Source organism: Lactuca saligna, chromosome 8 (genome assembly GCF_052625555.1).
Source record: "Lactuca saligna cultivar CGN05327 chromosome 8, ASM5262555v1, whole genome shotgun sequence".
Lineage (NCBI taxonomy): Eukaryota > Viridiplantae > Streptophyta > Magnoliopsida > Asterales > Asteraceae > Lactuca > Lactuca saligna.
Window position 1 is genome coordinate 149859859 of NC_136424.1, and position 24834 is coordinate 149884692.

General features: G+C 34.6%; 1 protein-coding gene across 1 annotated transcript; it reads right to left on the reverse strand.

Annotated features, from left to right (window-relative positions):
• Positions 1-9813: 9813 nt before the first annotated feature.
• On the reverse strand, positions 9814-10846 carry LOC145011902 (AWPM-19-like family protein). Its single transcript, XM_078970653.1, has 4 exons — positions 10653-10846; positions 10343-10562; positions 10173-10218; positions 9814-10089 (listed from the first exon to the last, which is right to left on the reverse strand). The coding sequence occupies exons 1-4, from the start codon at positions 10777-10779 to the stop codon at positions 9976-9978; spliced, it is 507 nt and encodes a 168-aa protein (XP_078826779.1). The 5' UTR covers positions 10780-10846; the 3' UTR covers positions 9814-9975.
• Positions 10847-24834: the final 13988 nt, after the last annotated feature.

The window sequence follows — 24834 nt, forward strand, 5'->3', positions numbered from 1 at the left end:
AACTATTGAACATCATGTTGCATATATTCATACACAAAATGGTTTAGCTGAGTCGTTAATCAAACGCCTTCAATTAATTGCAAGACCATTACTAATGCATTCTAAACTTCCTACATCGACATGGGGACATGCAATTTTACATGCAACATTACCTAATTATTTACCATCCAAGGATGCTTGGATGTATAATTTATGTACCCATTTCTCCACCTCACTTCACAAAAATGGGTCCTCAAGAAGAATGAGAATTTATGTTGGATATGAATCTCCATCTATACTAAAATATTTAAAATCATCAATTAGAGATTTATTTACAGCTATATTTGATGATTATTATTTTGATGAATCATATTTTCCAACATTAGGGGGAGAAATAAAGAAGCTGGAAAATAAAATCTCTTGAAAGGAATTGTCACATTCAGTTTTAGATCCTCGTTCAAGTCAATGTGAACTTGAAATAAAAAAGATAATTCATTTACAAAATGTAGCAAATCAATTGCCAGAAGCATTTACTGACCCTAAGTGGGTAACAAAGTTTCATGTACCAGCTATACTTACTCAAGTTAGAATTGATATCCCAGAAGGAAAAAAATACAACTACAAATGAATCAAAGGCACGCTTGAAGCGTGGAAGACCAACCGGTTCCAAAGATAAAAATCCTTGAAAACGAAAGGGACCAAATATAATTGATGGTCCAAAAGAGAAAACAGAATCTTTTGAAAAGATTAATGAAGCTCCAGAAGAGCCCAATGACATAACAAAAGAAACTGAGGTACCTGAAAAAATGAAAATGATGAGATCTCAATAAATTATGTCATGACACATGTAAGATGAAACCGAAAGAAGATAGACGTCGACGATAATTTTCATATCATGTTCCGCGCGCGATTATAAAGAAAATGAGGATCTTGAACCTAAATCTATTGAGTAATGTATGAATAGAAAATATTGGCCAAAATGGAAAGATGAAATAAATAAAGAGCTTAATTCTATTACTCAACGAAAAGTTTTTGGACCTGTAGTCCGTACACCAAACAGAGTAAGAACAGTGGGACACGAATGGGTATTTGTGCGCAAAAAAAACGAGAAAAATGAAGTTGTGAGATATAAAGCAATACTTGTTGCACAAGGTTTTACCCAAAGACCCGAAATTTATTATGAAGAAACGTATTCTCCGGTAGTTGATGCAATTACATTCAGTTATTTTATGAGTTTAACAACATATGCAAAACTGGAGATGTGTCTTATGGATGTATTTACCGATTATTTATATGATTCACTTGAAAATGATATTTATATGAAAATCACAGAAGGGTTTTAGGTGCCAGAAGCACAAACTTCTAATTCTCGTGAAGTATATTTGGTAAAATTAAATAAATCTTTGTATGGATTGAAACAATTTGGCCGTATGTGGTTCAATTGTTTAAGTACATTTCTTTTAAAAGAGGGCTATAAAAATGATCCATTAAGCCCATGTGTATTCATAAAAAGATCCGGATCGGAATTTGTGATAATTGTTGTTTACGTAGATGATTTGAACATAATTGGAACTCCTGGAGAATTGGAAAATGTCACTTCTTGTTTGAAAGAAACTTTTGAAATGAATGATCTTGGTAAGATGAAATTCTATTTGGGTCTTCAAATTAAGCACAAAAAAAAATGGAGTTTTTGTACATTAATATCTAGAAAAGGTGCTAAAAAGGTTTTATATGAATAAATCACATCCATGAGTAACCCAAAGGTGGTAAGTCACTTAGATGCCAAAAAGGACCAATTTCAACATCATAAAAAGCAAGAAAATCTTCTTGTTCCCAAAGAACTATATCTTAGTGCTATTGGTGCACTAATACATCTTACTATTAATACAAGACCTGATAAATGTTTTGTCGTAAACTTATTAGAAAGATATAGTTCTTGTCCAACAAGAAGATACTAGAATATAGTTAAACACATTCTTTGATATCTTCGAGGTACGTTGGATATGAATTTATACTAATCAAATTCATAAAATGCGAAGTTAATTAGTTATGCAGATGATGGATATTTATCTGATCCACACAAAGCTCGATCCCAAACATGTTATTTATTCACTTGTGGAGGTAACGTAAATTCTTGTCATTTTGTTAAACAAACTTTAGTTGTTGCTTATTCTAACCATGCAGAGATTATAGCAATTTATAAGGCAAGTCATGAATGTATTTGGTTAAGAATTTTAACTCAACATATTTGCAAGAATTGTGGTCTAACTTCTAACAGGGATGTTCCAACCATACTATATGAAGATAATACAACTTGTATAACTCCATTCAAGGAAGGATTTATCAAAGGAGACAGAACCAAGGATATATCACCAAAGTTTATTTCACTCATGATCTTCAAAAAGAGTATATGACATCAACATCTAGAAAATTCAGTCCAGTGACAACTTTCCTGAATGGTTTACTAAAGCACTTCCAACATCAAAATTTGAAAAGATGGTACGAAACATTGTTATGCGGTGCTTCAAGAAAATCAAGTGATGTGCTAATCAGGGGGAGTTGGAAACATATTGTACTCTTTTCCTTAGTTATGTTTTTCCCACTGGGTTTTCTTAACAAGGTTTTTAACGAGGCAATTGTTTCCAATATCTATTATTAATCATGTACTCTTTTTCCTTAATAAAGGGTTTTTCCCATGAGGTTTTACCGATTAAGGTTTTAACGAGGCATGATACAATCGTCATTCAAGGGGGAGTGTTATGAATTATTATTTAGTGAATGACTATTGGATTCTCCATATTCCCCCATTACTCTCCATAATTAGTGAACATTATAGCAAACATTATTATGAGTTTTATGAGTGTAGTTATGCACCACTATAATGTGCATTCATATCATACATGACCTTTCATCTTATTTGTTTAGTATAAATAGTGAATATTATGTATTGTAAAGTTTGATGATTTCATCACAAGTATTAGAATAAAAGTTCTCTCTACTCTCATGTCTTTCTTTACTTTATAATTTATATTGTTTTTTGATCATATTTTATAACATCAGGCACTTAGTTTTAATTTTGGTGGTGTTTTCATCTTTGTAGCACTTATGAATGTAGCAAGGTTCAAACTTTGAATATTTTGTAGTTTGATGAATTATTTAAAGGGTTAAATGCCAACATGCATTAAATCTAGTTAACGTTTAACTTGATATTTTGTAGTAGAATGTATTAAACACTCAAATTTCATAGCTTAAAATTTGATACCGAAGAAAGCGTGTTGGATAATTTTGATTGAATTTTGTAACGAAGTATTTGCTCCTTTGTTTTGGTTTGTGTAAAAAGTTATATAGGAACTTTCTTTGTGGTAATTTTGATTGGATTTTGTAATGGACAATATGTTTATGTTCTTGATTTGAATCATAGTTGTATACATAAGATTAAAATGATCATTTTTATGATTCGGCACAACAATTTAGAGGTTTCACCCAAGCAACATATAAATATTCAAATCTTAAAAATTCAGATATTCTTAGAAATTCAGACATCTTGAAAATTTAAATTCTATCAAAATACCCCTTAGTAAATAAAAGTAAGGGTTATTGTCATTAAAATCCAACAAGATTTTATGTTTGGTTTTAAAATGTCCTTAAACTAATTTTTATTCCTTTTAAAGGTATAAACTCAAAAATAACCTGTTATTAAGGGGAAGATAACCTCTTGTTCCTGGTTACCATGTAAATTCAATCAAAACTTAGATAACATGGCATATATTATTCCACATGGATCCTACGTGCAAGTCAAACCACTATCCCTTACATTCCTATGGCTATCTATGATACTCATGGAGTCATGGGTTTTTCAGCCGAAGTTATCTCCTCCGTCTTCTTTTAAGCCTGGAAATCGATGGTCGTCTCATAGCCCCTCTGTTATCTTTATCATCACCTGTAATCTGACATCTTCGTTGTATTCCCCATCAGGACCAACCATCTCATTTCATCTCTAGTCGTTGTCAATTCAAGATTTTGTTGAAGGAAGGAGGGGAAGAAATTGGGGTTACGCATCCTCTGTCTCCCGTGGCTACACTCTCCCTTTAGTAGTGTTTCTTTCTCACATGCATCTCCATCTCTAGCAATCAATCATCAACGCCTTCCAATAAAATACAATGTATGTGTGTGATGGTTGAGTGTAGCTTGTGGACTTGAAGATGAATAAGGCGATGATCGACAAAAGAGTCGCGGTTCTGTGAAACGTTAGCTCCAATAGCGAGAACCTGAAGCAAATAATTGTTAATGAAGTCGTTAGATCCAATCACGGTTGAGAAGATTGATTTCTTCATGATTTGTTCTTTTACCTTTGATGCACCCATGAGTTTATCAATGTGTTTCCTTTTGCGATTTCACTAAGCTTTAAACTCACAAAAATTATCTCTATGGCGTTTATGATCTACTCATCCACTGCCAGGTATGTCTCTTGGCCTTGTTTTGGTCAGAGAGTGATATATCAGATTCGATGGCGGGATGGCTGCAATTAACACAATTGATGGTTTAGATCCCGATGTGACCATGGACGGAGGCGAGTGGAGTGGGATGAGATGGGAATTGAGGAGTCTAGACACTCCCATTAGGAAACACCAACTAGGGTTTGTAAACAAGCATATAGACAGTTGAGGTGGCAAGGAGTAACACAGGTGTTGCAAGTAAGCATCTCTTCTACCGGTGGATTGATTTTGCAGATAATGCGCCGACCATCTCTATCGCAAACCATCATGTGCCATGGAAGAATTCGTAAGTGTGAAGGATAACGAAAGTGAGAAATTGAGTAGATACATGAGAATTAATATCATCATCAAACTTTTAGCTCCCAACCTCATGTTCCAATATTTAGTAGTAGGGGTCCCTCACGTTTGAAAAATGGCCAAAATAAATTACTATCTATGCCACATCGACCATTGTATTTGTCTATGTCGTGTAAGTCGACAATACAAACTAACCTGCTAACCGGATGAAAATTTTGAATTTTCCTTTTTCAACAAGTCATTTCTCGCTTTAATGGTTTAGAAGGAACAAAAATTAGTTTAAGGACCTTTTAAAACCAAACACAAAACAAAATTAGTTTAAGGACCTTTTAAAATCAAACACAAAACATTGTTGGGTTTTTATGACAATAATCATAAAAGTAACAAAGTAATGCTATAGGATGATTACTTTAAAAAAAATTATAAAGGGGCTTGTCTTTCTATTGAACCTTTTTACATAGGAAACCTTCTGCAATTTTTGTTCACATGTCAATTTAAATGAAGACTTTAAACAGACCCATGTGGTCCTGTGGATGCTTATGAGACCGGCGTGTTCTTTTTATTAAGTGTTAGTGCATAGCCAGGTGATTAAAATCAATGATAAATAATATGAACATAGAATTGACACATTAGGTGGTTAACTAACTCTAAGGAAAGAAACTATTAAATTGTTGATCGAAGTTGTGGTATATAATCTTTGGGAAAACAATGAGTTTTGGATAAGAACCATTAAATAAAATATATTGATATGTGAGTTTGGGCGGCAAAATATTTGGATGGAGGTAATTGGGATATTTTGGTGAAGAGTGAAGTTTTGGTTTGAAATCGGAGACTATGAAACTTTAGTGGTCAATGTATGAAAGTTGGAAGTAAAAGTATATGATTTCATTATGAGAAATTAAATTGATTCCTACGTTTTATGCCTACAAATGTTCCTACCCAATAAAATTATGACAAGTGTCATATTTCCATATTTTTTAAACTAAATCATTAAGATTATATTAGGAATATATCAAATACAATTAAATTGAATGGTGATTTGTCATAATTTTAGTGGGTAGGAATAATTGTAGGAATAAAAGGTAGGAGGCAATTTAATTTCTCTTTCATTATTTGTTCTCTTTCGGTTCTCCCTTATGATTATAGATGATAGAGAGATAAACATCAGTTTTTGAACCGGGGGGAAACAAAATTTTAGCGAAATTATATGTTGAATTGATAAAACTATTCACAAATAAGGTAATATTCTAGTACTAGACAAATTTGGGTGTAAATTGTTAATTAGACAAGTTTAGATGGGTTGGTGAAGTTTTAAATCAAACGGTGCCTAAATCCATTCAAGTCAAGGGTTCATAACCTAAGCATTTATGGAGAAAGTGAGTTATTATATGTTAAGGTTGATTAAAATTGGATGTACGAAAATTTCATGTACTGATCATACATACTTATAAAGTTAGTACTTTTTTATGAATCTCATGTATTTGAAACCATCATTCTTTTTTCCTTTCACTATATTCATTTGAAACTCCCATAACTTTTCAATTTTTTTATAATAATAATTATAATTTGGTAATTAGGTTAAATAAATATCAAATCTAAAGTGTATTCATATATAAACTAAATTTCAATATTAAAATAATATCTTTAATTCTACTTATAAAATTATGTTTTCTTAACTTTTAACATATTATAGTTAATTTATTAGTTTTTATATATTGTTGGATGTAAATCATTATCATTTTAAAGGTATTATTTTTGATTAATTTGTATAAAATACTTAAATTATTAATTAAAATATAACATTATAGGCTCAACTTAAATATAAATTTTATTTAACTTAAACAACCCAAAGATTATTTTATAAATAGTTAAAAGTAATAAATTGTAGTGTCTTTCTAATAATGATTGTAAGTTGGTTAATAAGGTTAAATAAATATCAAACCTAAAGTGTAATCATAAATAAACTAAATTTTAATTTTAAAATAATATATTTACTTCTATTTATAAAATTATGTCTTTAAATTTTAACATATTATACTTAATTTATTAGATTTAAAATGTTGTTGCTATAATTTTTGAACAGTTTGGACAAAATACATAAATAGTTAATTTAAATATAACATTACAGTGTTAATTTAAATATAAATTTAAGTTCCACTAAAAAAAATCAAATAATATTTTATAAATAGTTAAAAGTGATAAATTATAGTGCTAAATGCAAAAACTAAACTGTAATATCAGTTTAACTAAAATATTTCCTAAATATATTTATATAATCGTTAAAATTTTTTAAATAAGTAGCTTAAAATAACTTATAATAACAATAGCTAAAAATAACTCTATATAAATGATTATATTGTTACCTTTAAAATAAAAAACTAATGTTTGATGTTTTAAATAATTATAATGATAGAAATTAAAACATTAAGCAAATAAATTTTAACAAAATTAGTTAAAAATAACAACTATAAATAATATTAAACCATATATAATATTTAATTTTATTGATGTGTAACTCGCGAGTAGAAGTCATTCAAACGATTGAAATTATGAAGTTATAATAGATTTATATATTATCATATCAAAATAATCAATATATTATTTCAAACTAATATACGAATTATTATATAAAATTTAACAACAACGTTAGTATTATATTTAAAAAAATATATATTTCTAAAAACTTCAACTATATAGGTGTTTCTGCGCATTACAATGTCAACTCAAATATAAATTTCAGTTCCATTTAAAAAAACTAAAAAATATTTTGTAAATAGTTAAAAGTGATAAATTGTAGTGATAAAAGCAAAAACTAAATTGTAATCTCAATTTAACTAAAATATTTCTTAAATATATTTTTGTAATCGTTAAAAGTTTCCAAATAAGTAGCTTAAAATAACTTACAATAACAATAGTTAAAAACAACTTTATATAAATCATTATATTGTTAGCATTAAAATAAAAAAACAATGTTTGATGTTTTAAATAATTATAATGATAGAAATTAAAACATTAAGCAAATAAATTTTAAAAAATTAATTAACAATAAAAACAACTATAAATAACATCCAATCATATTATATTTAATTTTATTCATGTGTAACTCGCGGGTAGAAGTTATTCAAACGATTGAGATTATGAAGGTATAATAAATGTATATATTATCATATAATTCAAAATAATCAATATATTATATCAATTTAGTATATACAAATTAGTATATCAAATTTAACAATGATATTATTGTTATATTTAAAAAAATCATATATTTGTAAAGTTTTCACCTATATAGGTGTTTCTGCGCAACGTGCGGACATTCGCTAGTTAGATATAAAGGTAAGTTCAACAAAGAACTCTATATTACATAATGATCGTTTAATCAAAAATAAAGAAGACTTAACTTTAAAGTTACAAAATTTTAATTATTTTATATACTAATGCTTTGGCTAACATCGAAATTTATAAAACATGGGCTTTTTCAAATAGTTCATAAACGAAAGAAAATGAAACCCCCTTGATTATTCAGTCCTTGTAAATTTAGGATTCAATCATCTTTCAAAATATTATTCATTACTCATGAATTGGACTTGATTCACATATCAAATCTTATTCACTACTAAAAAAATAAAACTAAAAAATGGACATAGCGCTATTAACCGGGTTGTGTGATTTTAAAATCCTTAGCTAGCTATTACTTAATATTTATTTTTGGCTAAGTTTTTGCTAGTTAGATTTTAATATAAAATCCGTGGTTCTGGAAATCGAAAAGTGTATAAAACAATAATTATTTGTGTTTTAAGTTTTTTGTAAATTACAAAAACAAAATCTTGTTTTCGGGAACTTTTTTGAACAGTTATCAAACCAAATGTGTTTTCAAAATCTTTTACTTTTTCTTATAATTTTTTTTTCCCAGAAAATTAGAATTTTTTTCCATAATCAAAGCAATCTAAATATTTTGTTATACTTTTTCATAAATAAATGAAGAGTAGTAAAATATATTACATTACCAATGTACTCATTAGATGTCTATTCTAAATATAATCACGGTTGTGTTTGCGTGCTACAAGTAGCTGATAAACTATTTTATTTTTCGAGTTTTTTTTAAAGTTGTCATGTTTGACAAAACAAAAGTAGTTTATAAGCTAATTTTTAAAAAACTACTTAGATTAGATTTTTAGAAGTTTTTTAAAAATTCAAATATATCCTCTTAATTAATTACAATTATACATTTTTTAAATGTCTTTTTATATCATTTTATATATTTCATTTGGGTTTTTCAGCTAGTTTTACAAAATGTTATTTTTTAATAGCTAACTTTTCAGCTATAACTACTTATTTAACAACTAACTTTTCAATTAGTATGTTAAACATATCCTAATGGCCAAGAATGGAATTTCTTGTTAAAATGTTCTTTAATGAATTTGATCAAAGAGCCATATAAAGAGGGTATATTTGTTTTTAGATCTAAAGTTTAACATAGAACAATAACAATTATGAATGTATCTTCACTAAATATCTCCAATTGTTGCTTATATTATAATTATTAAACGGTAGAATATAATTGAACATTTAATAAAAATATGATGCAAACCAGCCGAGCTATACATGAGCTATTCGGGATCGGTTCCATTTGAAACCGATTTTAAACGATCCCGAGCCGAGCTTGAACTTAATATCAAACTCATTTATTAAATGAGCTCGAGCTCGAGCCTATGTCATTAAGCTTGATTAGGCTGACCAGCCTAAAGGAGCCTATATATAATATAGATTATTTTTTTTTATAAATATTAAAATAAAAATATATTTGAGGAATTAGGGATTTAAGGTATTAGTAAAACGAGCTTCTTAGTGAGTTCGAATCGAACTTAAACTTATTTACGCACGTTAGACAAAAAACGAGTCGAACTTTAGCCCGAGCCGAGCTCTGTATAATAAAGCTAGAAACAAGTTCGAGCCAAGTCTGGCCAGGTTCAGGTTCGGCTCGACTCGTTTGCACCTTTGATGGACAAACATAAAAAAATATATATATATCTCTTCAAAGTCGAAACAATAAAAAAATATATATTTATCTCTTCAAAGTTCAAACAATATATATGGCTTCATTGGAACACGATTCTTGATGAATAGAAATTAATTACATTATATAAACAACTCATCAAGATCATGCATAAGCAATCAACAACACAATTTGATAGATACTTAATTAGACTCTTCCGCCGCCACCATACCGCGAAACTTCTTCAATCCCTGCATGAATCGCAATCATGCCAAATAACTGTGTCCCGGTTACAACTATCAAGATTGTCTCTAGAACACGCTGCAAACAAAACGACACCATTAGAGGCACTTCCTTAATTTCTTGATTTAAAAATGGTTCGAATAGCAAATACAACTACGTACCAAGGTGTTACCAGTCCAGCCGATTTCTATCTCTTTGCACGCAAATCTGAAGAAAAATTGATAATTAACGACATATAAGTATGAGATGCATGAATGTGTTTTATTATGATGACAAATGGCGCATTATAAGTCTCCTTCCATTTTCTAATTAAGAAAGATGTATGAAATACCCCATGGCAAACAATGTGAGTGTCCAACTGAGTAGAGAAGAAGCAGAAGCTGCGTATAGATTGGAAGCATTCCATTGAGATACATTATAGATTCCGGTGAGGGAGGTCGCCAAGCCCAAAACCCCAGCTAAAAGAGACAAGATAACCACATAGCCCGTGGCCATATTGCCGAATGGATAGTATATCGGAAATATTCTTGCCGGAATACTTAAAACAGATGCTGCAACAGTTACGCCATAACATCAAAACCCTACTCGTTGGTAGAAAACGTATGATTAAAATCGAATTTCGATATGAAATTAATATGTACCTTGTTGATGGGTGTCGTCGATGCCATGGTTAACAGCCCAGGAAGCAATAATGGTGATGATTAAAAAAAGCACGAGGTTGATGAAGAAGAGGAAGAATGTTGCAGGTTGCCCAGCTCCAGAAGCCATGGCCTGTAAAGATGATTGATCGATCACAATGTTTTGATACTTTTGATCATCTGCTTGAAGGAGCTGAAGATATATACTGGTGATTAATAACATTTGTTTTGCTTTAGGTTTAAACTTGTGGTTGGCTTCAAACCAAAGAAACGACTCAATTCTTTCCTCTTGCACCCGGCAGAGGAAAAGCATCCTTAATTAGGGATAAACTAATGTTAGTTTCTTCATTTACATATTAAATTTTCGGTTAACATCATAACACACTTATATACTAAGTTTTTTCTAAATTAAACTAGAAACATTTATTTTTCTTTAAAAGTTACCCTTTCTTTACCAATAATTAGGGATGATAAAAAAAACCAAATTGAAAACCGAAACCAAAAAACCAAAAACCTAAAAAAATCGACAGAATGAGTTTGAATTTTTATAATAACTAATAATAATTTGGTTTTGTATATTCAACACACTCATTAAAACCGAACCGACCAATGAGTTTTAAAACCAACACGTGTGTGTCTCTCTCTCTCTCTCTCTCTCTCTCTATATATATATATATATATATATATATATATATATATATATATATATATATATATATATATATATATATATATATATATATATATATATAAAAGAAATATTAACTATGTTATTATGTTTGATTTGTGTTATGTTTCGAGATAAATTTGAAGTTATAAATACTCTTACTCTTCTTACCCTTGTGTAGCTATTTTAATATATTTAAATTTAATATGGTACCATTTATAGCAACATACTTTTAGTCCATTTGAACCCAAAAAACCCATAAAACTGTGAACCCACATAATCCATGATAATTCAAACAGAAAACCTATAAACCCCAAAACCCGACTTTCTATAGTTTGGTATGGTTTTAACAAAAAACCGACTCAAATCTACTCATGCATGCTCATCTCTACCGATAATCTTTTAGTTTAGATATTTTTTTCCGAAAAAACCACAAAATTCTTTTTTTACGAAAAAACCTTCAATTTTATTTTTCTGAAAAACCCCCTCACATTTGACCATTTTTTGAAATCTTATTTTAGCTTTCATGTTTTTCCCCTTATAAATATTTTGAATATTAAAAGATGTTTGATCAATAATAATGTCATTATATTCCTTTAAGACTCATTTTTTGTTTGTGTAATTGAAATTTTTTCTATTATTTTAACTTCAAGTTTTTAAATTCGTGTTCTGTTTATAATGTTTTTAATGAACTTCAACATTAGAATGTAAAGGAAACATCAGATTTGTTGAAACAAAGAAAAAGGTGATTGTATGTGGTTGTTATTAGCAAATGCATATCAAAATTTATTTGTAGGATGCTTAGAGAATGTAACGGGTAAAAATTAGCAGTCTAAGTTGACTTAATATCTAAGATTGCTTGAAGAATCAAATAGAAAGAGAGTTGCAAACACCGGTCTACATTTTGAATCTAATCTAATCTTTCATTTGTTGCTTGTTAGAAACATTCTCAATGCAAACGAGACATTTGTTTTTCACCTACTACAATCATTTAGCATCATACAAATATATTTTGATATGCATTGTGCCAACAAGAATTTTATATATATATATATATATATATATATATATATATATATATATATATATATATATATATATATATATATATATATATGCCAGATTTTAATGTTAAAAACTACCATAAACCTTACAACAAAAACAATAAAAACATGAGACTTATGAACCAAAATGAAAACGTTTGGTTCAAAAGATTTTTTTTTTTTTTTTTTTTTTTTTTTTTTTTTTTTGTAAAATACAAGGGTTGATAAGCTTGCTAAAAAGGCCAAATTGAAAAAATTACAAGGTCTTTTATGGGAAATAAAAATAAGTTGATATCATGATATGTAATCTGAAAAAAAAAAAAAAACTATTATATATATATATATATATATATATATATATATATATATATATATATATATATATATATATATATATACACACACACACATACATATTACCTCCATCCTATATTTATTGTTTATTTTTTATTTTTGAAGACTTTATTCTTTAACTATGACCTTAAATATTTTTGTTTTTTATATATAATACTTGATGCAAAATATATGAATGGATTGTATTTTAATTTTCTTTTCATTGTTATATGTTTTATCAAGCAATTTATTGTTGGAAAGAGTATCAAAGGTCATTAACTATTGGTAATATTTCTAATAATAATAGAGTCCTTTTGGGTTGCTCTCAATACTCAAATTGAGTAGAATAAAGAAAAACAGAAAATGGTTTATAAATTATTGTGGTAGATAATTAATTAGAAACTAATTAAAAATAAATTTTCAGAGTTAATTTACAGTTTAAATAATCAAAGGGTTGAATATTCATTAATCAATAGTTGGTTAATCAAGAATGTTCCAAAACCCTAGAAAGAAAGGTGGTGGACAAAAATTCTCTTAAGAAGTTATGGTACTTTGAAGATTTTGGCAATTTTGGTCCCTAATATAATCGGTAAGGTAATCCCATGCATGTAAGGTGAGATGTGCGAGAGTACGCCTAGCGTACGCTGGGATATGCCCAACATAGAGATGGAAAAGTGGACACGGGTTCAGGATCCCAAAAACCCTAATTTTAAGGGTTAGCTCACCATTTAAGCACCTTAAGTCCAAGGTGTGGGCCTCTCCTTCATCCTCTAGTGTCTTAAACCCTAAATATCGAGTTATAACTTCATCTAAGAGGGTTATGTGCATTTTTGGTGGATTCTAGTGTATTTCAAGAAGTGGAAGCTTGGTATAAGGTGGTGGTTCAAGGAAGGGCTTGTGGATCTAGACTCCTTGCTACATTTTCAGCTCATAAAAGGTAAAAAGTTCTTAGCTTGATCATTAGAAGTTGATATTTATGATTATGTGGGTTTTTTATCCCATTTTGACCTCATAAGTGAGATCTAGTGGTTGGACAATACTTCAGAAGCTTTGAGTTGCCACTCTTGGTAGATCTAAGGTTATAAGTTTATAAAAATGCTTGCTTGATGCTTAGATGAGGCCCATGCTTGTTCTTGTTGGTGTTAATGGATTAAATTTGTTATTGGGTCCCTTTCTGTCATGCAAATACATAAAGGTGTCGTGTCGACTTTATGCATTCAAAGCTTCATTGAGAGGTTTCCTGAAGCTTAGACGCAAATTACTTAATTGGTTAAGTCACGAAAGGTGTTTGGAGGATCTGCAGGTACATCCCGCATACTAATTTGAGGCCCCCCGCCTTTGTCTTCGAGTACACTGAGCTTACCAAAGGGGGTAGGCCCCACGTACGTGCATCAGTGGGCTTATGGGTTTGTTTCATGCTTGGGCTTCAGGCTTGGGTTTAGGTTTTGTGTGTTGGGATTTTGAGCAGAGTAATCTTAGAGTCTTGGGCTTCTGTTTAGACATGTCTAGTTGGGCCTTGGTAGGCCCAATGGTTTGGACTTTAGAGGGCCCAATGGGCTTGGACATTTAAGCCATCGGAGAATTATTATTGGTCCAGGAATTATTGGGCTTCTGTGTAAGGCCTATATGGGCTTGGGCCCAATTTTGAAAATTAGGCTATTAATAGGCATTTATGGATCTTATAGGTTTGGGCCTTAGTTGTGAGTCTTGTTGGGCCATGGGTAAAATGGTCATTTTACCCCAAGTTTGGATTGTGGATCATGGTTTGGAATTCAGTTGCTAATTGGATATTGTGTTGGTAATTGTTAGTTTGGGAAATCGTCAGGGCAGCAAATAGGGATTTCTTGCAGTGAGCTTCAGCATTTGAGGTGAGTTTCCTCACTGTTTTATGGGTCGAAGGCACCAATGCCGACCCATTTGGTTTATGTATTGTAGGAAGACCCGGAGGTTTGTAGTGGTGTTGATTATGATGCCATGTGCGGAATTAGAAAAGATCTAGTGAATCATTACAAAAAATCAAGAACACATGAAGTAAATAAATGTGGGTTTATCTCCCATTAGTATTGATAGAAAGAGTACACAATAGGTCTTCTAATTTCTCTCTCTAAACTAATGCTCTCAAAGTGTTCATTACATAAATTAGTATCACTCACTTGCTATTTATAGGAAAGACAACTCATCACACAATACAAGTGGGTAAAGCACAAATACATCCAAGTGTGACTTTGCACCTTAACATTATCCCCACCTCAAAGTTAGGATTGGATGCACGACTTCAATATCCAACGAGCTCGTGCTATTAAGACCAAAATCCCCCTCGATGTAACACTGGTCTTCAAATCTGCAAATGAATACCCAAAAAACTCGCTTCAAATAACTATCATTCTCCCCCATTTTATAATCAAAAGATGATTATAAAACCTATTAAGGGTGAGAAGCACCCGAGGAATGAACTTCACAATACTCCCCCTTGATGTGTGCCAAAAATGAAACCTTGAAACTCTTGCATGGAAAAACAATCACGAAAAAGCCTCGAAAAAAATTCCAATTTGTGAAATTTTTTTGACTTTTTGGTGGGAGTTGCAAGATTTTCCAAAATCCGGGAAAAAATCATCAATAATAGAATTCTACAGGGACCTGTTGCGCAAAAACAACTAAAGACACGAAACACTCTCCTATTTGCAAAACGGGGCATAAAGTTAAAGTTCGCCAATTGTAGGGGCCAGAAATGAATATTCTTCGTTTTCTCAGCTTTATAACCCCATTTTCGAAATTGGGTATTTTCTGCCATAATTTCAAAACTTCAGGTACAACTTCAAAAGATCTTCACAATTCTTCAAACTATCGAAAATTAGGTCCTAATGTCGAATATGGTTATAAACTGTCAAACCATCGAAAGTTGCAAGGACCAATTCGAAAATTCTACCTCTTTTGTTCCAAACTATCGAAATTAGGGCCTTATGTCGAATTTAAGTGTAAACTGCCAAATCTTTGAAAGTTTAAGGACCAATTTCAAAACTTGGTTGGTTTCTTCCCTAATTCGTTAACCTGGTAACGAAATCCACAACACCATTGATAACGAGGTTTATTCTCAATCAAAAAACTATTGAAAACGAAGCATGTCGAACGCTTAAACATGAACAGTAACATCTTAATCATTTAGCTTCGCTTTTCATTACAGTGACCCAAAACCATCGACATCAAAATCTTCGCTATTATGATTACAATCCTTCGCTTTTTGTTACTAAAACCTTTGCTTTTCATCAACATCACCAAATCGTTTCCTTAAAATCAATCCATCGAAATCAAAATCATCCACATCTTCTTTATCAACAACATCAACCCTTTTTTCCCAAATCAAATTTCTTCAACTGGTGGTCATCAATCGTTAGACATTGAAATCTTCGACTATCCACATCCATGCAACCACAAAATCAAATACAATATCACTGACTTCGCTTCCCAGAAACAATCAACCAAATCAAAATCAACAATAACTTCATTTTTCATCAACAACAACTCAATATCAAACCATCGATTTATTAATCTCAGGTCGTACCTAACTATTGATCATCGCTACTCCAATAAACCCATTTCGTTTTCCAGTTCATCAATATCAAACCGAAATATCGATGCTCCCATTCCGAATCCGTGATCGACAACATCCATCTCGAATTTGACTTCAAAATCAAGTAAACATACATCCATTCTACTCCCTGTAAACACCGTCCACTTCTAATGCTTCATTAATCGAAGTCGGTTTTGAATCCAACATCACAAACATTTGATTCCAAACAACTAACCAAGATTGATTTTAAAAATTAGTCGAACTCTTTGATATAAACAACATCGATCGAAATTAAGTACACAGATTCTAGCGACCAACATTCGAAATCCCAATACTTGACTCAATTTCAACCAATATGCATTAACCAGTCAAAATCGAGTAACCATTAGACATCGAAATTTAACCTTCGTTCCTAAAGCAAATCAAGTGTCAAATTTGATTAGTATTCAAACATCAAGAACGAATCTTCTTGAATCAACTCCAAAGAAAAACAACTTTTGATTTCACTATCGATTCAATCACGAAGTTTCAATCAAAAGTTAATTTTGACTTTCAGTGTTTGACTCTTAGAAATCGACTGAAATAGAGAATAAAAAACATAGGAAATCAATTTGAATCCAACTCCAAATCATCAACTCAACTTAGATAGAACACCTTAGTCGAAATCAAGAGGCTCATTTTCCAAATTCAATTTGATACCACTCGTGAGTCGGCCTTCGTTCCGATTATCAATGTTAGGAGCAATTTGTGCACCTTTTCGCACACTTTTTAGTCCTTTTTTTTACATATCTATTTAGCATAATTGTTCTTCCTTTTTCTTGCATTTCATCATATTCATGTTAGTCTTTAGAACAACCTTATTTGCACACTTGCATGTCTTTTTCAAGTAAACCGGAGGTTGGGACACTCTTTGGGAGGTGCCGGGAAGCATTGGTGAAGATTTCGGGATGATTGGGCGAAGAGCAGAAAAGTTGAAAGAATGAAGTTTCGAATTGGAGTCAGAGGGGTACACGGGGAGTGTTGGATTTACACTGCAAAAGAAGCACGTGCCGTGTTAACCAGAAAAAGGGGATGTTGACTACACTGAACACGAATCGTGTTGATTTGTTCTATTTTGACATGGGCGGTGTTCGACCTAAAAACCAACTTTTGGCAGTTTTTCCTATTTTCCATATCACGGGAATTGGGTCATTTTTACACACACACAACATATCAAGGCATTATTGTAGAGGGACTTTCTAAGTTTTTTTGCAAGGATTTGATTGTTTAGCATTTGGAAACATTATTTCTCTTATTTGTAAGTTGTAATTGCACATCATTTCCATCTTTACAACTTGTGATTTTGTTCTACCTATGTGTGGCTGGAACCCTAGTTTCTCCAACTTCATGTTTTGACTTCTTGGTCGTGATTTCAATCATATGACTTGATGTTTGCTTTTAATTTCTATCTAGTGAAATTGATTTTCCTTCAATCGAATGTTTGATTCTAATTATGATTCTTATTGACCATTTGAATTAGGGTTAGGTCATTCAAGGTATTCATTTTGCAAAATCCGTAATTGTTTTGTGAATTGGACTAAGTAACAAGCATTAAATTGATTTCCATTGAATGAATTTAGTGTAAATCTTTTCACACACTTTTACACTCCCGAACTTGTGAGGAGTATTGGGTGTTGTTGGGAACATTCACATAGAGCTTAATGCAATCTTTTAATCTAATTGTAAGAGCTTGTTTAGATTAGGTTAGTAAGGTTAGGGTTAATCAAAGAGCTTGTTTGGGTTAAATAAGGTGGTGACTGGGAATTGTTAGAGCTTGTTAACAATTTCAAGTACCAACTTAGATAGAATTGAGGAAATATCATGTCATTTTGGAATCGCATTGCTAAGTTGTCATACATAGAGTTGGATTCTTCACAATTTATGAATTTAATCCATTTATTTAGTCAATTACTTTTGTCTTTAATTAGTTGTTCTAATCATTGCATTCAAAACCCCCCTCTTTACTGTTGGTGACCAAAATACCGTGCGCAAAGAGGTATAGACCGATTGTCCTGTGTCTTTGTGGATCGATCCTACTTGCCTTGTACCATCTTTTAGTGCAATATTGTAGTGTTCTTTTGGAGTATATTGTACCCCTATCATTTGTTGGGTTTGACACGCCTAACAAATTGGCGCCGTTGTCGGGGATACGATGTTACTAATTGTTTATGACTAGATCTTTTCGTACAAGTACACCACTGCCAATTGATTTGGAGATAGAGAAAACTGCAAAGAAGTTAAGGAAGCAAGCCAAGCTTCATAAGAAGCAATCGGGCTCCATGACTTCTTCATAATCTAACCCTCCAGTCATCAACATTTGGGAGGACGTACCCCTCTCAAGTGTATCTGCATCCAAAATAGAAAGCCTCTTACTCTCACCACAACCATCCTCACCTAAAAATACCACTTCACCTACTTTTAATATCCTAAACACTACATCCACATAAACTTCAACTACTACTCACACAATGGGAGACAACCATGGAGGGAATCCACCTCCAAATCCACCACCCGAGCAAACTCTTCGTCAATGGTCGAGACAAGAAGTTACACAACAACCTCTTTGTATTACATATCCGACAGCCACAAATCTTGAACTTAAATCTGGATTCATCCACCTACTCCCTACCTTTAGAGGCTTGAAAATGAAGATCCCCACAAGTTTATGACAAAATTTCATGTTGTGTGTGTGGGCATGAAGCCACAGAATTTCATGGAGGATCAAATCAAGCTTAGGGCATTCCCCTTCACAGTGCAAGATGTAACAAAAGACTGGCTCTATGACCTCCTACCGGGGATGGTTACTACATGGGTAGATCTTGCACGCCTCTTTTTGGGCAGAGGCGGCAGTGGTGAAGAGTAGAGTCTTCCAGTTGGCAGCAGAGGAGGCACATACAGCTCTTTATGTCGTTACGAGTATGTATCTTCTCCTTATCTCTTTATTGGTATTGATTATTGCTTATGTTTATGTGTTTGTTATAGGATCATTTTTAGTGAACAGTATATCAGCCTTGGTACTATTTGATTCGAGTGCCATTAGATCTTTTGTGTCGCTCGTGCCTAGCAATAATCAATTTGTAGGAGCTCCGGGGGAGTTGGATTGCCCACTGTATGTGGAGATAGCAGATGACATGACCATTAGGGTTGCAAGGGTTCACAGAGGTTGTACACTATAGTTATTAGATGAGAAGTTTTTAGTGGTTCCCCTGTGAGGGAATAAGGTTATAGTGGGTATGGATTGGTTGAGCCCCAATGGGGCAGTGATCAACTACGAGCAGCAGCTGGTGAGGGTTCGTACTCGTAGTGGGGGAGTGTTAGTGATCCAGGGTAAGAGGCCACAACACAGACCAATTTTATGTTCAACGGTGAGGGTGAGGCATTACCTTCAGCAGGGTTGCACAAGTTATGTTGTTTATGTTATGGATACCCGAGATAAGGGTAAGGCGATAGTGGATGATGTACCGGTAGTGGGAGAGTACCCGGAAGATTTACCTAGGATACCTCTAGAGAGATAGGTTAAGTTCAGGATTAATCTGGTCCCTGGTGCAGCTCAGATAGCCAAGGAACCATGTCGGTTGGCTCCTCCCGAGATGCAGGAGTTGTCTACGTAGCTGCAAGAGCTGTTAGACAAGGGATCTATCAGACCGAGTACTTCGCCATGGGGAGCCCCGATCCTTTTTGTGAAGAAGAAGGACGGGTCGTATCGGATGTGCATAGACTACCGAGATCTGAATAAGGTAACGGTGAAGAACCATTATCCCCTCCTGAGGATTGATGATTTGTTTGACCAGCTATAGGGTGCATCTTGGTTCTCCAAGATTACTCTGTGATCGGGTTATCACCAAATGCGAGTCAGGGATGAGGATGTGTAAAAGACAACTTTTAGGACTCGCTATGGTTACTATAAGTTCGTAGTGATGTCGTTTGGGCTCACCAATGCTCCAACCACATTCATAGACCTCATGAACCACGTGTGCAGACCGATGCTGGATCGGTTTGTGATAGTCTTCATTGATGATTTCTTGGTCTATTCCAAGACACAGGAGCAGCATGAGGAGCACCTAAGGGTGGTGATGGAGACACTGAGGAGGGAGGGACTTTTTTCAAAGTTCTCCATGTGTGAGTTCTTGTTACGCGAGGTGCAGTTTCTTGGGCACCTAGTCAACCAGAAAGGTATTCTGGTCGATCCGGCCAAGATAGAGGCCGTGATGTAGTGGGAGATTCCAAGGTCTCCAACTGAGATTTGGAGCTTCCTAGGTCTAGCGGGTTATTACTGAAGATTTATTCAGGACTTGTCCAAGATCTTTGTTCCTTTGACCCGACTGACCAAGAAGTCGGTGACCTTCCGCTGGGGGCCTGAGCAACAGGCAACCTTCGAAACTCTCAGATAGCGGTTGTGTGAGGCACTGATCCTAACTTTATTGGAGGGTGTGGATGGCTTTGTGGTTTACTGTGACGCATTGATTATGGACATGAGTGCGTTATTGATGCAGCGGGGACACATGATAGCTTACGCTTCGAGGCAGCTGAAGCCTCACGAGGCTAACTATCCGACACATGATTTAGAGCTGGGGGATATGGTTTTTCCCTCAAGATTTCGCGACATTACTTTTATGGGGTCCGTTGTACCATTTACACGGACCACAAGAGTTTGAGGTACCTCATGGATCAGCCAAATCTGAACATGAGGTAGTGTCAGTGGTTAGATGTGGTGAAGGATTATGACTGTGAGATCCTCTACCACTCGGGCAAGGCCAACATGGTGGCCGACGCCCTGAGCCGGAAGGCAGTAGCGGCTCCGATTTGAGACATCTATTTGAGGATAACAGTGATTACTCCATTGTTGGAGCATATCAGAGAGGCACAGGTTGAGGGCTTGAAGGAGGAGCGCCAGAAGTGCGAGCGGATCGTAGGCCGAGTGGCCTCATTTGATTATGGCAACTGAGGGTTGTTTCCCCTGCATGGGAGGGTCTGGGTTCCGTACTAGGGTGGAGTATGGCAGGTTCTGATGGATGAGGCCCATAAGTCGAGGTTCTCCATCCATCCTGGGGCGACGAAGATGTATTGGGATCTTCGTCCTAGTTACTGGTGGCCCTGCATGAAGCGGGATGTAGCATGGTATGTGGAGAGGTGCTTGACCTGCAGGAAGGTCAAGGAAGAGCATCAACGACCCCACGACAAGATGCAACCGTTAGACATTCCTGTGTGGAAATGGGAAGATATCACCATGGATTTCATCACCAAACCTCCAAGGATCGCACGTGGAGTAGATTCGATATGGTTCATCATGGATCGGTTGACCAAGAGTGCTCATTTTATCCTGATCCAGAAGAGTATGTCGGCCGAGAAGCTGGCCGAGATATACGTACGCAAGATAGTGGCACGACATGGAGTGCCTGTCTCGGTGGTGTCAGACCGAGATGTCTGTTGCACTTCCAGGTTTTGGAAACGGTACTTCACACCGTTATCCACCCTCAGACAGACTCACCGAGCGAGAGGATGATACAAACTCTCGAGAAAATGTTACACGCATGTGTTTTGGATTTCGGTGGCAGTTGGGATACGTATCTTCCGTTAGCATAATTTTCGTATAACAATACTTACCATGCCATCATAGACTGATCTCCCTTCGAGATGCTCTATGGGAGGAAGTGTAAGACCCGAATCTGTTAGGGCGAGGTTGGTCAGAGAGTCATGGGGAGTAGTGAGGTAGTACTTAAGACTATACAGCAAATCCAACAGGTCCGGAGCAGGCTTCAAACTGCTCAGAGTCGGCAGAAAAGCTATGCCGACAACCGGCGTTCAGGCTTGGAGTTTCAGGTGGACGATATGGTCCTCCTGAAGGTGTCACCTTGGAAAGGTGTAATCCAGTTCCAGAAGCGAGGAAAGATGGCCCCCAGGTACATCGGTCCTTTCAGGGTTATAGACCGAGTAGGCAAGGTGGTGTATCGGTTGGACCTTCCAACAGAGCTTGGTCAGATCCACAACACTTTCAATGTTTCCCAGTTGCGGAAGTGCTTAGTGGATGATTCAACGATTGTACCCTTAGAGGATATTCAGGTTAACGACAGCTTGAACTACATTGAGAGGCCGATCACAATTCAAGATCACAAGACGAAATCCTTGAGGAACAATGTTGTTCAGTTAGTAACGGTGCAGTGGCAGCACCGCAAGGGTTCTGAGTGGACTTGGGAGCCCGAGGAGGAGATGAGGGAGCACTACCCGGAGTTGTTTTCAGACGTAGCAAACTTTGAGGACAAAGTCTAAGACAAGTGGAGGAGAATTGTAACGCTTGGTTCCTGGTATGCATTTAACTCATTAATTTATTTATTATGGAAGGGTAACTCAATGATTTGGTGGCCTAAACTCGTCGAGTAGAGTGCAGAATATACACGGGGTTTAAACTATCTGCTCGACGAGTCAAGAGGCCTCGACTCGGTGCGTAGATCGGCCACACTGAAACCCTAATTTTGGGGTTTGGCACCCTATTTAAGCTCCTTAACCCCCACCCCTTGGCATCATTTCCAACCTCCATGTCCCAAAACCTAATCCACGAAACCTATGAGCTTTATTTGAGAGAGTGGGCCATTTTGAGTGATCTTTGTGTGCTTTTGAAGCTTATGGAAGAAGAAGAAGATATAGGGCTTAAGAGGGAAAGAGTAGATCCAAAAACTACACACCATTTGCTACATTTTCTGGTAATCAAGTTTCTGTCTTGGCTATTAGTTCATTAGATATCTTCATGTCCATATTTATGAGGGTTTTTGGTCCAAGCATGATAGCTTTTGGAGAATGATCGACCCAAGTGGGTATTCTTCCAAATCTAGGACCTAGAGGGGATGATATGACATATGACATAAAGGTGCAAACTTTATGCCATTGGAACCCCTATGCATGCCACAGAGTGTCATACTGGCCTTTTTAGCCCCAAAAGGCCATGCATGTGGAAAAAGGTGGGAACTTTACGTGTCCAAGTAGTATTAGGGGTTTAGATATGTGGTTGTAAGCTTTAGTTTGGTGTTTGGATGGCTTAACGACCAAGTTTTAGGTCCTAAGGAATTAGTGTTTGACCTAAACCCTTTAAGAAGAGGTATTAACGGGTAAAGCTGGAAACTTTACCCTTAAAAAGACATTTTCAGGGTTTGTGTGAAGTATGAAGTTTGGATCTGAAGTGTTGGGGCTTAATCCATTAAGATAGCCCAATCAGACAGAGGAACTCGGCGAGTCCATAGAGGGACTCGACGAGTTGAGTTGCTTTGTCCCGATTCTATACCAGGTGGAACTCGACGAATCTGTGAAGGGACTCGACGAGTTAGTTTGTGTTTTCACGGCCAAGAGTGGCAGAGGAACTCGGCGAGTCAAGGGATTGACTCGACGAGTTGAGTCAACTCAAATGTTAACTTTGACTTTGACCAGGTGTAAAATGGTCATTTTACCCTAAAGAGAGTTATCAAGTTTTGACTACGTGTTATTGTGATTATAATAGTCGGGGAGTCGTGGGAGAAGCTGTCAGAGATTCCTCACTCGAGACTTCAACAGTTAGCTTTGCGAGGGGAGTTTTCCTCCGGTAGGACAGGTCTAAGGCACCAAGGTCGTCCCGTATATGCATGTTTAGTAGCCGAGTGTGGGCGAGGCCCGGATCTCCCAGTTAGCCTAGTGTGGGCGGGGCCCACATCGTATAGTTTAGTTTGAGTATGGAATATGACTGATTGATAGATTTAGCTATACTTGTAGTCTGTGTGATACTTGTATATATGTTTAGTAGCTGAGTATGGGCAGGGCCCGTATCTCATAGTAGATGAGTATGGGCAGGGATCGTATCTCATAGTAGCTGAGTGTGGGTGGGGCCCGTATCTTATATCCATCGGAGTGTGGGTGGGCCCGTGTCTCCCAGTTAGCGGAGTATGGGCAGGGCCCGTATCTGTATGAGTGTGGGCGGGGCCGATATCTCCTAGTTGTATGTTATTTGGTATGTGGTAGTTTGGTTTTAGGTACTTCCACTAGCAAGGGGAAGAGTTTAGGATGACTGCATGGCACACACCACAGTTTATCGCCTAGGATGTTTTAGACTCCAATATTTTGATACATGATTTTGATATAGTATTTTGATATGATGTTTTGGTTGCATGAGTTGTGATTTTATTATGATGTTGATGTATTATGGTTTTCTTAAATGATTTTAAAAAGAAATTTTTAGGCCGTATTTTTGGGACGTTTCAGCCAATGTAGCAACCTTCTTCAACTCAAGGATCAAAATTGCAATAATATACAAACATAGGGTTGAAATTGAAATTACCTTGACATCGGGATGTTACATATTAACATGTTATTGAATTTTTTAGTCAAGCTATTTAGAAGTTTAATTGATAGAGATGGTAACATTGAAGGTTTAATCAATCTCTAGGTAAAGTTCACGGGTCTTATGCAAAGTTGTTAAGATCAGGATCCTACATAGGATCGTTTTTGGGTTTAACATATTTTTAATTTATAATTTTAAAACTTAAAAAATATTTCAAACATTCAATTTTTCATTCA

Coding starts and splice junctions, on each gene's coding strand:
- LOC145011902 (XM_078970653.1), bottom strand. CDS start 10,779: ATGGCTTCTGGAGCTGGGCAACCTGCAACATTCTTCCTCTTCTTCATC. Junction 10,219..10,342: donor CTCACATTGTTTGCCATGGG/GTATTTCATACA, acceptor ATTTTTCTTCAG/ATTTGCGTGCAAAGAGATAG. Junction 10,090..10,172: donor GCTGGACTGGTAACACCTTG/GTACGTAGTTGT, acceptor TTTTGTTTGCAG/CGTGTTCTAGAGACAATCTT.